Source organism: Vigna unguiculata, chromosome 4, assembly GCF_037176805.1.
Source record: "Vigna unguiculata cultivar grain cowpea cultivar isolate G323 ecotype 2 chromosome 4, ASM3717680v1, whole genome shotgun sequence".
In the NCBI taxonomy this organism is placed as follows: Eukaryota; Viridiplantae; Streptophyta; class Magnoliopsida; order Fabales; family Fabaceae; genus Vigna; species Vigna unguiculata.
In genome coordinates, this window is record NC_140795.1 from 41,519,057 (window position 1) to 41,533,431 (window position 14,375).

Genomic DNA, 14,375 nt, shown 5'->3' on the forward strand with positions numbered 1-14,375 from the left:
TCTAATCAAGGCAACGTGTTGAAGAACCACGAGTCACACATTATTATTATTATATTATTTTCTAAAATAAGACTCAACTGAATGTGTTACAATTGGTTTAAATAGGAAGGAAGATATAGTAAGTTTATTAATTAATTAAAGTTTACTTTACTTATTTATATTCACCAAATCTTACGATGATGTACATAAACACTTCGATGCAAAATCTCAGCTGAAGGAGGTTCACAACGCAAAGCTTCTTCGCTTTGGATAACTTATGTAAGGTGAATTTGTTTTGATTTTGTTCCATTATTGCGTAGTTTTAATTTACGACAAAACCAACTCTTAAATGCTAACACTGTTCATCTTTATCATTGTGTTTTGTTGTTATTTATCATCTTTCAATCACACTCTTGTTTTATGTCTGAGTTATCTCTTTCACCAGCTTCTCTGCTTTACAAGATCCAAATGATTTGTGGGGTATCCCTAAGTTCGAGTGACCCTTAATCCAACTATTGATTTGAGGAATAATTTTTATTTATTAAATAAATTTATTAAAATTATTACATTGTCGTCTACTAAAATGGTATCATATAATATTAAAAGTTTTACTCTTAAATATATGACAAAATTATTACATTGTCATCTACTTAGTTGTCATATAATATTAAAAACTTTTAATAATTAAAATCTCCTTCAAAAGTCGACTGTATTTAATATAAATTATTTTTAGAACAAATTAAAATTATAAAATTTATAAAACAAAAAATTATCTAATTCTTAAATATAAAATAAAAAATATGATTTCATAATTTTTAAATTATCTAATTTTAAATTCATATTTTTATATTTTATAATTTTATAATATCATAATATTACAATTTCAAAATTCAAAATTTAAAATTTTTTAATCTTATAATTTCGTAATTCTATTACTTTTATAATTTTATAATTAAATAATTATATATTTTTATATTTTTATAAAATTATAATGGCTTAATTATAGAATATAAAAATATTAACGCAAAAATAGATAACTAAAAAAGTTAAAAATTTTGAAATCATATTTTTTATTTTATATTTAATAATTTTATAACTTTATTATTGTCTAATTATCTAATTTTATATTTTATAAATTAATAAATTTTTATTTTATAATTTTATATTTTATAATTTTATAATTTTAATTTATTTAGAAATAATTTTCTTAAACACAATAAACTATGGAAGGAGATTATCGTTATTAAAATATCTTGTAATAAAATATCATGTAATGATATTTAAGTAGGATGATAGTGTAACATAATTACCTTGTCATACATTTAAATGTTTAAATAATGGTTTGGTCCAACTTTTCGTTCGGTTTTTTTGTTTTTTCTATCTGGTCCTACTTTTGCTTTCTTTTTCAATTTGGTCCTAATACTCGTCAATTTTATTCAATTTGATCATTTTTGCTAATACTGTTAAAATAGTTAACGGAATGTGAACAGTAACTGCCACATGTCATTTTGTGATTTTTTTTTTAATTTTTTTAATTTTTTTAATTTTTTAATTTTTTTAATTTTTTTAATTTTTTTAATTAAAAAAGTACACATCTCAGGCTCATATCACGTCATGTGTCATTTTGTGATTTTTTATTTTTTTAAATTTTTTTTTTAATTTTAAAAAAAATCCATGTGTCAAGCCAATATTATATCACTTGTTAGAATCAGATTTTTATATTCAATTTGGTCCTAATATTCGTTATTTGTTTTCAATTTGGTCGTAATTTTTTTTTAAAATGTGTATTTTCATTAAATATTTTTAATTTAAATTTAGAATTGGTTTAAAATTAAATATTTTTAACCTCTTAAATTTTTAAATTAATGGTGTTATTGTTTTTTTTTCATTTTAATTTTAAACTAACTCTAATTCTAAATTAAAAATATTTAATAAAAATATGCATTTTAATAATAATATCCATATAACATTTATATATAAATTAAATTTTGTCTCAATTTGGAGAAAGACAAAAATGCTAAATTTTTAAAAAAATTAGGACCAAATTAAAAACAAATAACAAAAATTGGGACTTAATTGAATATAAAAAACTGACTCTGTGGTGTGATATCGGCTTAACACGTGAATTTTTTAAATTAAAAAATATATATTTAAAAAAAATAAAAAAAAATAAAAAATTTTAAAAATCACAAAATAACACATGACATAATATGAGCTTGACACGTGTACATTTTTTTAAATAAAAAAATTTAAAAAAATCAAAAAAATCACAAAATGACATGTGACGGTTACTGTTCACATCCGTTAACTATTTTAACGGTGTTAGTAAAAAGAACCAAATTGAATAAAATTGATGAATATTATAACCAAATTGAAAAAAAAAAACAAAAGTAGAACCACGTTGAAAAAAACTAACGAAAACTAGAATCAAACCATTATTTAAGCATACAATGAAGTTCTATTAGATTTGGTGATTATAATTTTTTAATTAAAGTTCTGCAGTTATATTTTACTGTTAAATTATTTTTAATATTATTTTAGTTTTTTATAGTAAGATGTTAAATTAAATAAATATAAATATTAAAAATAAATAAAGTTAGAATATGATAAATTGATGCTAATCTTATCTACTATTAATATTTATTTGATTTAATTTTTGTTAAATTGTTGGTAATATAAATATTTATTTAATAAAAATTTTAAAAATAACTTTACATTTTTAACTTTTTTTTTATTAAAAAATCAACTTAACATTGGTTAAGCCAATGGTAACCCGACATTAACACAAATAGTATAGTGAAAAATCATTTTACTTGTTTTAGTTTTCTTTTAATAATAATCTGCTTGATTAAAGTTGGTTAAACTGACATTAATAATTTCGTAATTTGGTTGGCAGTAATATTTGGAAGTTAAATTTATATTTTTTTGAGTGTACTTGGATTTCATGTCAAATAACTTTCATTGTTTTTTTGTGTTGTTGCACCAACTTATAATGTTAAGTGACATTTGTAACTTTTATTAGTTTAAATAATGTTTAAACTTTAATTATGAGAGAACTTTTGTCATTGCATATACTGGATGATTAGAACTATCAATCTTCTCCACCAACACATCACTTTCTCTTGTGACATCATGAATGAAATGTATCTTGTTACTAATATGTTTTATCTTTTATGATACATTTGGTTCCTACTCTTCTATATACTAAATCTATGTTTTTGTTATTTAGTATCTAAGAATCCACTTCATAGTCTGCATAGTCCTATAGGTTCTCTTTGGAGGAAGGAGTGAATTTGAGTGAATTTACAGTGGAAGTAATATTGTTTGGATTAAAAGAAAGATGGCGTAATTTGAGTGAATTTGAGAAAGAATTTGTGAAAATTAGTAAAATGTGATAGATTTAATAAATTAAAAAATATAAATTAAAGTTAAAATACATTTTAAATTAGAAAATTAAATTTATATTTCAAAATAAAAATAGATTAAAATTAATATATATATATATATATATATATATATATATATATATATATCACAACTTAAATAAATTTAAAATAGAAAATAATTAAAATTTTTTAATTATAAATAAAATTATCTATAAAATTTTGATATAAACACGTATTAAAAGTAATTAAATTATTTATTTATTATTTTATTTTCATTGTGTTGTTGCCCTCTTAATTATACTATACATTATGAATCTTTTTATATTAAGAAACATTGATATGGTAACAACTAAGAAAACATTGCCTGAAATAGAAATAAGGCATAGTTTTTTATTATTGGTTATATAGTGTGTTTTACTTGTCTTAAACATAGAGAGCATACAAAAAAAACGTTGCCTATTTGTTTGAAGCAATAAAGTAGAAAATGTTGATAGCAATAGGTAACAATTGTTAAAATGTGGATAATTTAGACCACACTTTTAAAATTGTGGTAACACTAATGCAGTTTTGGCCTTTTAACTCACGTTATAGGCATCGCTTGTCGCTTAACCAAAGCATAAAATGGTGCGGTGACATTTTTGCAATTTTTGCCAAGTTTTATGTCTCGGTTCAGAATATACCCGAAGCAGAAAACACCTTTCTACTACGATTCTAAGAAAATCGATGCCAAAAAGTTGGCCAGTATTTCAAAATGCCACGAGGGTGATATTTGGCCTCGGGTGAAATTGAACTGGTGCCAAAAAAGGTTTTCTGCCTAAGATAAAAATTGAATCGAGGCAAAAAAGTTGATCAGTATTTCAAAAATGCCACTAGGGTGATGTTTGGCCTCGGGTGAAATTGAAATGGTGCCAAAAAGGGTTTTCTGCCTTGGTTAAAAAGTAAACCAAGGCCATAAGTTATGTTAGGGTTAAAAAACCTTCTTCTTCCTCGCGCTTGAGAGACTACGCCTCGCACCTTGCGCTTGTTGCTGCTATTATTGTGCTCCAGCCACTCACACCACCACATGTTTGTTGCTCCATCTACCTTGCACCGCCACGTAGCATCGTTGAGTCTCCTTCCCCGCGAACGTTGCTACAATCCACAGTGTTGTTGTTCATGGTGCAGATATATGGTGAACGGTGGTGGTTTTGTCTTCGGTGATTGTTGTGAGACGATAGTCGACTCGTTGATGCGTGAATGTGAGAGTGACAGAGGTTCCTAGGTGGCGTGGTGGTTTTCGGTGAATCGAAGATGGAAGGTTGCTTCCATGGTGGTTCGAAGGTGGCGAAAGAACCTAGGGTTGATTTTCTATCGCACCATAAGACTTATGTTCTCATAAGAACTGAGACAGAATGTGGGGTTTCTGCTTCGGTTCACACCCGAGGCCAAAAGCTGACCCCATTTGGCCTCGTCCTAATATGCCTCGGTTCTGGAACTAAGGTAGAATGACAAAAATAACCACCGCTAAATCTCCTTCCTGCACTAGTGTAATTTAAAATATTTTTAAATTATCATCATGTGACCTAAGTTACAATCAATTGTCTCATGGTGCATCACTTTAAGATGTATCAATTGTCTTATGATGAAGGGTATATAAGTTAGTTAAGTTACAATCAAATCATGATATTTTGATTGTTAATAAAATAAAAAAGTTATACTCTAACTAATAACTATATATTTTGACTTAGTGGTAACCCTTCAATATAACAAGTGGTACCAAAATTAAGATTACGAGACGGAACAATTAAGCATAAACCGTTGTCTTCGTAAACAATGACCCTCAATAATTATATTCAAAACATATACATAATAATTAAATAATCGTTACCTGCATACTACAAAAACTGGAAAGCCGTCGCCAAATAAAGACTACACATAAACACGGGGAATAATACTACGTATAATTTGCATATAAGTGCAGATAATAACATCAAATTTTGTTACTTAATTTTATTGATATCAATTATTTTATTTTCAATGTATTATATTTTTGTATGTTATTACTGTTTTAAATTTATTAATTCAGTGTGTTAAATGAAAAGAAAAGAAAAATAAGAAACTACAAATATTTTATTAAAATGGAGATAAATTATTATATATTTTCTTCATAATAAAATCAAATAAGACAAATAAGCAGCAACAAAAGTAGTTTAGTTAAACGACAATTATCATCAACTGTATTATAATAATATTCACACACTACACCACATTACACTACCCAATACTCTTTATTCTTCTAGTACATTTATACATTTAAATTAATGCGGGATATCACGTGAATATCAATAACATTCTTCTACGTGTCTGATTATCAGCAATTTTTTTTTTCTCCATCTTGTCTACAAAGCTTTCGTTTTCTACTCATCCAATAATGTCGTTTTCCATGGACAACAATATATAAGTTAATTGACAGCCATGTTGATTTGTTTTCAGAAAAACAACCAACTAACCTTGTACTATTTACTGTAAGAGATATCTGTGTCTTAGGTAAAAGACAAATACTTAGTGAGTCAGCACTCCACTGTTCCTACCCATTCATTTACGTCTCTTGTTATTTATCATTTTTCATGTCTGTTTCATCCCCAAAGTTGCGAATTATAGATCTTTGGAAGTTCTAACGTGATAAGTTGAACTTATAATATATAACCGGATGAAAACCTTACTTTACGGTTTAATTTTATAAGGTTAAATTAAATTTAAAGTTCACTTCTTAACATAACATAATATTAAAGTAATGGGTTAGAGTTATCCTAACGAGATTTAGTATTGTTCAACTTATTGTGTCATCCATATCGAGATATTTGTTATTTGTTGGATTTATTGTTCCACATGCTATTGGCTTGTTATCGGACTACTCATTAATGTCTAGTTCCAAACTTGAAATGTATATATTTCAACGTGAAATGGTGTATTGAAAGTCTCTCATTAACTAAGTGATATATATATATATATATATATATATATATATATATATATATATATATATATATATATATATATATATATATATATATATATAAAAAAGTGAGTATCAATATCACCTTACAGATCAGTTCGGCCTGATTTGGCCCACCTCCACCTTTGGTCCACAAGAACCGGGTCAGATCAGGCTGACCCGTCAGAATAAGAAGGGTTGAATTCTGTAACCTAACCCGTCTCATGACGGACCGGCGGGCTGGCCCACCACCCTTTTTTTTAAGAAAAGAAATTAATATTTTTTTAATTTTCTTTTAACTTTTTTAAAATTTTTGTTTAAAATTTTTTATATATAAATTTGTTTATATAATATAAAAAAATTATTTATTTTAATTATTTTTAATTTTTAAATATAAAAAAATTAAAAAAAAAATGGGTTAACAGACCTGGATAGACTGGCTCACCTTTGGTCTGCCTCTTTGACGGATTAGACGAACTAGACTATGACGGATTGGCGGGTTAGAAAATCTAACCCGGCTTGTCTTTTGTTTAGTGAGTTAACAGACTGGTCCGACGGACCTGACTCTGACATGTCAACTTAACATGATGGAAAATAAACATGGAAGTTGTGTCCGAAAGTGATCTCGATGTTAATGGTAAATATATTGACCAAATTTATACAATAGCAATATCTTTCGTTATTCGGCATTTAGGAGATAAAATATATATTCTTTTATGTGTTTGCAAAAATAATTTAAAAAATATTCGAAGAGTAGGAATATACTGTTAGTTGACGAAAATGATTTAATAACGGTGAAGTATTGGAAACAGGTCCAACCCGTAGCTGTCACTATGTTCAATCTTTTCACTTATTTAATAATTTTGTACTCATCATGATGAATTAAAGTCTGTACGATTTGTTTTTCTTTTATCTTCCATGACAAGTACAGTGTCCTTTTAGCAGAGTTGAATATTTTCAATACTAACTTAGCTGCCGCTTCTCGCTTTGGCGGCTGCATATGCAACTTGGTTTTCAAAAACTAACTGCTATGTTAGTTTTCGGTTCAATTCTACTATTGAGGACCCTCTTTCTGGACTCAATTTTTCTTTTTAATTTTTAGAACAATGCTTTCTCAATAAAAAAGCTTATTGTATTCCTTCATGACAGGGTTTAAGCAGCAAAGAGCACATACAACGATGAAGGAATTTTTGAGCATGTTTTGTGCAGAAGCTGATTGTCCTGGGACTGGAGGAAAACAGCCATTTTGTTTTGATTTGAAAACTTTGAAAGATCCTTATTCATGCTTCAACCAGTTCTTGATCTTTTGCTTTGATGTGTCAGTGCTGGTCATACTGGCATTCCTTCTAATCCAGAGGTATTTGTTCAGACCATTTCAGGGTATGTTTCAGGTGGAAAGATATTCAAACTTGCAGCTAATTTCTTCCATAACCAATGCATCTCTGGGGTTGTTATATTTGTGCTTAGGGATTTGGGGTTTAGAGGAAAACTTAAGGAAGAGTCACAATCTTCTTCCACTTAATGGGTGGTTACTAGAACTCTTTGAAGGATTCAGATGGTTGATAGTAGGATTAAGTGTAAGTCTTAAGTTGAAACAACTTCCAAGATCATGGTTGTGGTTGTTTTCTCTTGTTACACTATTTCTTTCGAGTGTTCTCTGTGTTTTATCCATGTCTTATGCAATTAGTAACAGAGAACTGACCTTCAAGGAAGCTTTAGATGTTCTATCTTTTCCAGGAGCAGTTTTACTACTCTTGTGCACTTATAAAACACCCAAATGTGAAGACACTGCTACAAGTATTGATGAAGACTTTTATGATTCCTTAAACAACGACTTTCATGAAGTTGATCCTTATAACTACGTAACCCCATTTGCTAAAGCTGGATTCCTCAGTAGAATGTCGTTTTGGTGGTTGAATCCATTGATGAAAATTGGTCAAGAGAAAACACTTCAGGATGAGGATATCCCAAAGTTGCCAGAATTGGATCGAGCAGAATTTTGTTATTTGTCGTTTATAGAACAATTGAGCACGCGAAAGGGAAAAGAATCATTGTCACAATCATCAATTTTGTGGGCAATAGTTTTTTGCCACTGGAAAGATATTTTGATGTCAGGATTGTTTGCATTGCTCAAGGTACTTAGTGTATGTACTGGTCCTGTACTTTTGAATGCTTTTATATCGATTGCTGAGGGTAATGGCAGTTTCAAATATGAGGGTTATGTATTGGTCTTAACTCTTTTCATTACAAAAATCGCAGAGTCCCTATCACAAAGGCAATGGTATTTTCGCACTAGGCTTGTTGGGATGAAAATTAGGTCAATGCTTACAGCTTCCATTTATAGAAAAATATTGAGGTTGTCTGGTGCAGCTAGATCGACACACTCTAGTGGTGAGATAATGAATTATGTGACTGTGGATGCTTACAGAATTGGAGAATTCCCATTTTGGTTTCACCAGACATGGACAACAAGCGTACAACTATGTATTGCACTTATAATACTTTTTCGTGCTATTGGCCTAGCAACAATTGCCTCATTGGTGGTGATAGTTCTCACTGTGCTTTGCAATACTCCACTAGCAAAAATGCAGCATAAGTTTCAGAGTAAACTCGTGGTGGCACAAGATGAGAGATTGAAGGTGAGTTCTGAGGCCCTTGTGAATATGAAAGTGCTGAAGCTATATGCGTGGGAAACGCATTTTAAAAATGCTATTGAAAGATTAAGAAACATTGAACTGAAATTGTTGAGTGCAGTGCAACTGAGAAAGGCTTACAACATAATTTTATTTTGGATCTCACCTGTTTTGGTGTCTGCTGCTTCTTTTGGGGCATGTTACTTTTTGAATGTTCCTTTACATGCAAACAATGTTTTCACTTTTGTGGCAACTTTACGCCTGGTGCAAGAACCAATTACAGCCATCCCTGATGTTGTTGGGGTGGTTATTCAAGCAAAAGTTGCATTTTCCAGGACTGTTAATTTCCTTGAGGCACCTGAATTACAGAGTGCAAAATTCAAGCATAGGTGTTTTGATGATAGTATCAAGGGCTCAATTTCGATCAAATCTGCTGACTTTTCATGGGAAGGTAATGTATCAAAGTCAACACTGAGGAACATAAACTTGGAGATTAGACATGGACAGAAGTTGGCAATTTGTGGAGAAGTTGGCTCAGGAAAATCAACCCTCTTAACTACAATTCTCGGTGAAGTTCCTCTGACAAAGGGAACTGTAAGCTTTTCTTCCATGTATGCTCATAGATTACAATACTAATTCTTGGGGTAACCTAATTGGTTATAATATAACACTTTCTTGGTAGTTCAACTTTATAGTGAAATGTTGTATTTAGCACATGATTTCCACTTCTTGCCGTGAAGTTATTCTGTCCTCCATTGTTGTTGTGTTGCTAAGAGGAGTTTTAATCTCACATTTTGACTTACAGATAGAAGTTTATGGAAAGTTTGCATATGTTTCTCAAACAGCATGGATACAAACAGGAACAATACGGGAAAATATTTTGTTTGGGTCGGATTTGGATGCTCATAGATATCAAGAAACACTTCGTAGATCTTCACTACTAAAGGATTTGGAGCTGTTTCCTCATGGAGACCTCACAGAAATAGGTGAGAGAGGAGTTAACTTGAGTGGAGGTCAAAAGCAGCGAATTCAACTTGCACGTGCTCTTTATCAGAATGCTGATGTATATCTTTTGGATGATCCATTTAGTGCTGTTGATGCACATACTGCCACAAATTTGTTTAATGTAATGTCATCTTCCTTACTTCAAATTCTACATTTATGTGGTATGAGTCATTCCTTACTCAAAAAAGGCTTTGAAATTTGGCAGGAATATATCATGGATGGTCTTAAAGAGAAAACTGTTTTACTCGTAACTCATCAAGTCGACTTTCTACCAGCGTTTGATTCTGTTATGGTAATTCGTTAACCTTAAGACATTGTTCATTCTTTCTTTAGTATGTTTCCTGCATATAACCAGTGATTGTAAATTAATAATGATTTTGAAGTTAGTTTTTCTCTTGCTTCTACTTTTAGACTGAATTTTCTTCTTTCCTTTCACAGTTGATGTCAAATGGGAAAATCCTAGAAGTTGCTCCTTATCATCATTTGTTGACTTCAAGCCGAGAATTCCAGAATCTTGTTAATGCTCACAATGAAACTGCAGGTTCTGACAACCCTATGAATGTTTCTTCTTCCGAGAGACATTCAACTTCTGCAAGAGAGATTACACAAGCTTTCATGGAGAAGCAGTTAAAAGCAACAAATGAAAATCAGTTAATAAAGGAAGAAGAGAGAGAGATAGGAAACACAGGGTTCAAACCGTACTTGCAATACTTGAATCAGAAGAAAGGTTATGCATACTTCTTTATGGCTTCTTTTTGTCACCTCATGTTTGTGATTCTCCAGATACTGCAAAACTCATGGATGGCTGCAAAGGTTGACAATTCCCAAGTCAGCACACTGCAGTTGATTGTAGTTTACTTCTTGATTGGGGTTGCTTCTATAATTTTCTTGTTGATCAGAACTCTGCTTGTTGTTGCCTTTGGTATTCAATCATCAACATATTTATTTGTACAGTTAATTAACTCCCTTTTTCGTGCACCAATGTCCTTTTATGATTGTACACCATTGGGAAGGATACTTAGCAGGGTAAGGATTATACAATTTCTTTCCTCGCTTGATTTTAATGCTAGTAATAGCATAATAGTATTTTGATTATCATTTCCTTGTTCAGGTCTCATCAGATCTTAGCATTATGGATCTTGATATACCTTCTATGCTAAGTTTCACTACAGTAGGTGTTATATACTTATGTTCTAATCTCACAGTTCTAGCCATTGTCTCTTGGCAAGTCTTGGTTGTCTCCTTACCAATGATTTATGCTGCAATTCGCTTGCAGGTAATGAACAAATTCATCTTTGAAAATATTGTCATACTGAAATTGTGTCTTCTATGTCTTCTATTTTGATAGAATTGAAAAATTTAACTAAATAATGCTCATTATCCAAAGTATCTAAGGTATTTCTTTATAAAACCAGAAATATTATTTTTCCACTGCAAAAGAATTGATGCGCGTGAATGGCACAACAAAATCCTTTGTAGCTAATCATATAGCTGAAACAACTGCTGGAGCTGTGACAATAAGAGCTTTTGAGGAAGAAGATCGTTTTTTCAAGAAGAATCTTGATCTAATTGATATCAATGCCAGTCCCTTCTTTCACAGTTTTACCTCAAATGAGTGGCTGATCCAAAGATTAGAAGTAATCAGTGCATTACTTCTTACCTCTGCAGCTCTATGCATGGTTCTGCTTCCACCAGGAACTTTCAGCTCTGGTGAGACTTTGATTCATTGTTACATGTCAATTGTGATGGCTTTGGCTTTGAGAATTACAATCATCACATTATTTTTCCAGGATTGGTTGGCATGGTTCTCTCCTATGGCCTTACCTTAAACGCTTCCTTAGTATTTTTAATTCAAAATCAATGCAGTCTAGAAAATTACATAGTATCCGTAGAGAGGATAAATCAATATATGCATATACCAAGTGAGGCCCCAGAAGTAATAGCAGGAAATCGTCCTCCTTCAAATTGGCCAGTTGCTGGTAAAGTAGAACTAAATGACTTGCAGGTAATTGGTACTTACTTAAATGTGAATCAAAATGTTCAGAAAAATGGTAATTGAAATGAACCACATGTAATTTTCTTGTTTATACAAAGATACGATACAGGCCATATGGACCACTTATACTTCATGGAATCACATGCACATTCGAAGCAGGACACAAGATTGGAATTGTTGGAAGAACAGGCAGTGGAAAGTCCACTCTTATCAGTGCATTATTTCGTCTGGTGGAGGCAGCAGGTGGAAAAATTGTAGTTGATGGCATAGACATATCTTCTATTGGCCTTCATGATTTGAGGTCACGTTTTGGTGTTATACCTCAGGATCCTACCCTTTTTAACGGAACTGTTAGATATAATTTAGACCCTTTATCTCAATACTCTGATCAAGAAATTTGGGAGGTAAAACCAAGTACATTCTAGTTATCTTTGCTTTGCATTGAAAGTGAATCGTATTTGTTGCTGAATATGAAGGTTCTTGGGAAGTGTCAGCTGCGAGAAGTTGTACAAGAGAAAGAAGAGGGACTAAACTCCTCAGGTACACGTTCTATGTCACAAGTTATTTTGTCCTAGTTGATAATAACTTGTAACAATTTGTAACACAGTTGTGGAAGATGGATCAAACTGGAGCATGGGACAAAGGCAATTATTTTGTTTGGGGCGTGCGCTGTTAAGGAGAAGTAGGATATTGGTGTTGGATGAAGCAACTGCATCAATTGACAACGCAACTGATTTGATTCTGCAGAAAACCATTAGAACTGAGTTTGCAGATTGTACAGTGATCACAGTAGCACACAGAATACCAACCGTGATGGATTGCAGTATGGTTCTTTCAATTAGTGATGGTAAATTTCATGTTGAAAACCTCTTTATTTCCTCTAAGGAATGCAAATAGAAGAGTTCGTATCGTATGTTCCTGACTATAACTTTTACTTGTTTTCTTCAATGAATGGGATACTTGTATTATTGACAGGAAAATTGGTGGAGTATGATGAACCAATGAACTTGATGAACAAAGAAGGATCGCTATTCAAGCAGCTTGTTAAGGAGTACTGGTCTCATTTTCATTCTGCAGAATCATATTGACACTGCAAAATATATTTTCTTTTGTCAACATTATTATCGATTTTTCTTTGATGTTAGCAATGAGTCAATAAAGTTTGATAAGATGCTACATGTGTTGGTTAATTTGCTAGGACTGAGATGTTGGTAATGGTAAGGAATTCTAGGAATGAAAAGAAACAGTGCAAAAGTATTTGAATGTTAGATTAGAGTTGTATATGAGCTAACATTAATTATTAAAAGAAAATCATACAAAGTTGTTGAATAAACTTTCAAAACAGTACAAGTTAAATAAACTTTTTTTTTCTAAATTAAAATGAATATTTAAATAATTTTTTTCTGATTTATCTTCATAAAAAATGATTTTAATTTATATATAAACTAATTTTAACTAATTTAGAAATTTGATTTTTAAGTTTTAAATAATAAAGTTTCAAATCTCGTAATGTGCTTCATCATCCACTGTATAATAAAGTGAAGGAACTGTACAAAATGAATTGAGTGTGATTTATGGGAAATAGAATGAATTAGTTAATGCAGGTGTCCACGCACTGTATCTATCATTATTTATTAACAACTGGTTCACAAAAAACCATAAAGATCAACTTCTGTTTACTCATAAATACATAACAAAAAAGACTAAATATAATGAAAAAAAAGGAATTAACTAAAAAGACACATGTTTCGTATCAACAAAGATTTATGAAAATGTATTAACTTTGGAATATCATATATTCCATGTTTCTACAAGTTTAATAAAATCGTTAGGAGGAATGGCTTACTCCCAATATTATAAAATACCTTATTATTTATTATTATTATTAGATTCCAAAATAAAATAATATATCTTAATATGAAATAGATATTGAATAATATTAGAAGATTATTAAAATTAGATGAATGAAACTTTTACAACATCACTAACTTCGTATGAAAACATATAAAAGAAAGTTCTGTTTATCCAACAATTTAGTTACAATTTTATATGATGTTTATTACTTGTGATAAATTTTGTCAAAATTAATCAATAATTAAGAATGTTTTCAAATTAATAGATCATCTAGCATACTTAATTGTGTAATGATTATAATTTCTCTGTTTACAGTTTCTCACTTCTTCCATTGTTTCTTTTATTTCCTTTCTAGTTTACAAAAAAATTACATTCAAATTTCATTGTTTTTTTTAAAGAATTAACTGCATAAAAATTACATGCAACTACAAAAAGTCATCCAAATTCCTCAGGAAACATAAAAGAACTTGCAATTAACATTATTATAAAAATAATTTGTGATTAAAAGTGATCAAATATATATTTTTAAATTAATAACCAATTTGGTG

General features: G+C 30.2%; 1 protein-coding gene across 3 annotated transcripts; it reads left to right on the forward strand.

The window, feature by feature from the left end:
* The first annotated feature begins 7,212 nt into the window (after window positions 1–7,212).
* Window positions 7,213–13,241, forward strand: LOC114182211 (ABC transporter C family member 10-like). Of its 3 annotated transcripts, none has more exons than XM_028069028.2 (11): window positions 7,214–7,371; window positions 7,489–9,566; window positions 9,778–10,269; window positions 10,416–11,003; window positions 11,089–11,253; window positions 11,393–11,687; window positions 11,768–11,982; window positions 12,072–12,377; window positions 12,450–12,513; window positions 12,581–12,820; window positions 12,949–13,241. In XM_028069028.2, the coding sequence occupies exons 2-11, from the start codon at window positions 7,518–7,520 to the stop codon at window positions 13,059–13,061; spliced, it is 4,527 nt and encodes a 1,508-aa protein (XP_027924829.2). In that variant the 5' UTR covers window positions 7,214–7,371; window positions 7,489–7,517; the 3' UTR covers window positions 13,062–13,241. The 3 variants fall into 3 exon arrangements, 2 of the variants coding, with proteins under 2 accessions (XP_027924829.2, XP_027924831.2); XM_028069030.2 differs by lacking the exon at window positions 7,214–7,371 and having other exon boundaries at window positions 7,482–9,566; window positions 9,778–10,098; window positions 10,183–10,269; XR_014994514.1 differs by lacking the exons at window positions 12,581–12,820; window positions 12,949–13,241 and having other exon boundaries at window positions 7,213–7,371; window positions 12,083–12,377; window positions 12,450–12,476.
* Window positions 13,242–14,375: the final 1,134 nt, after the last annotated feature.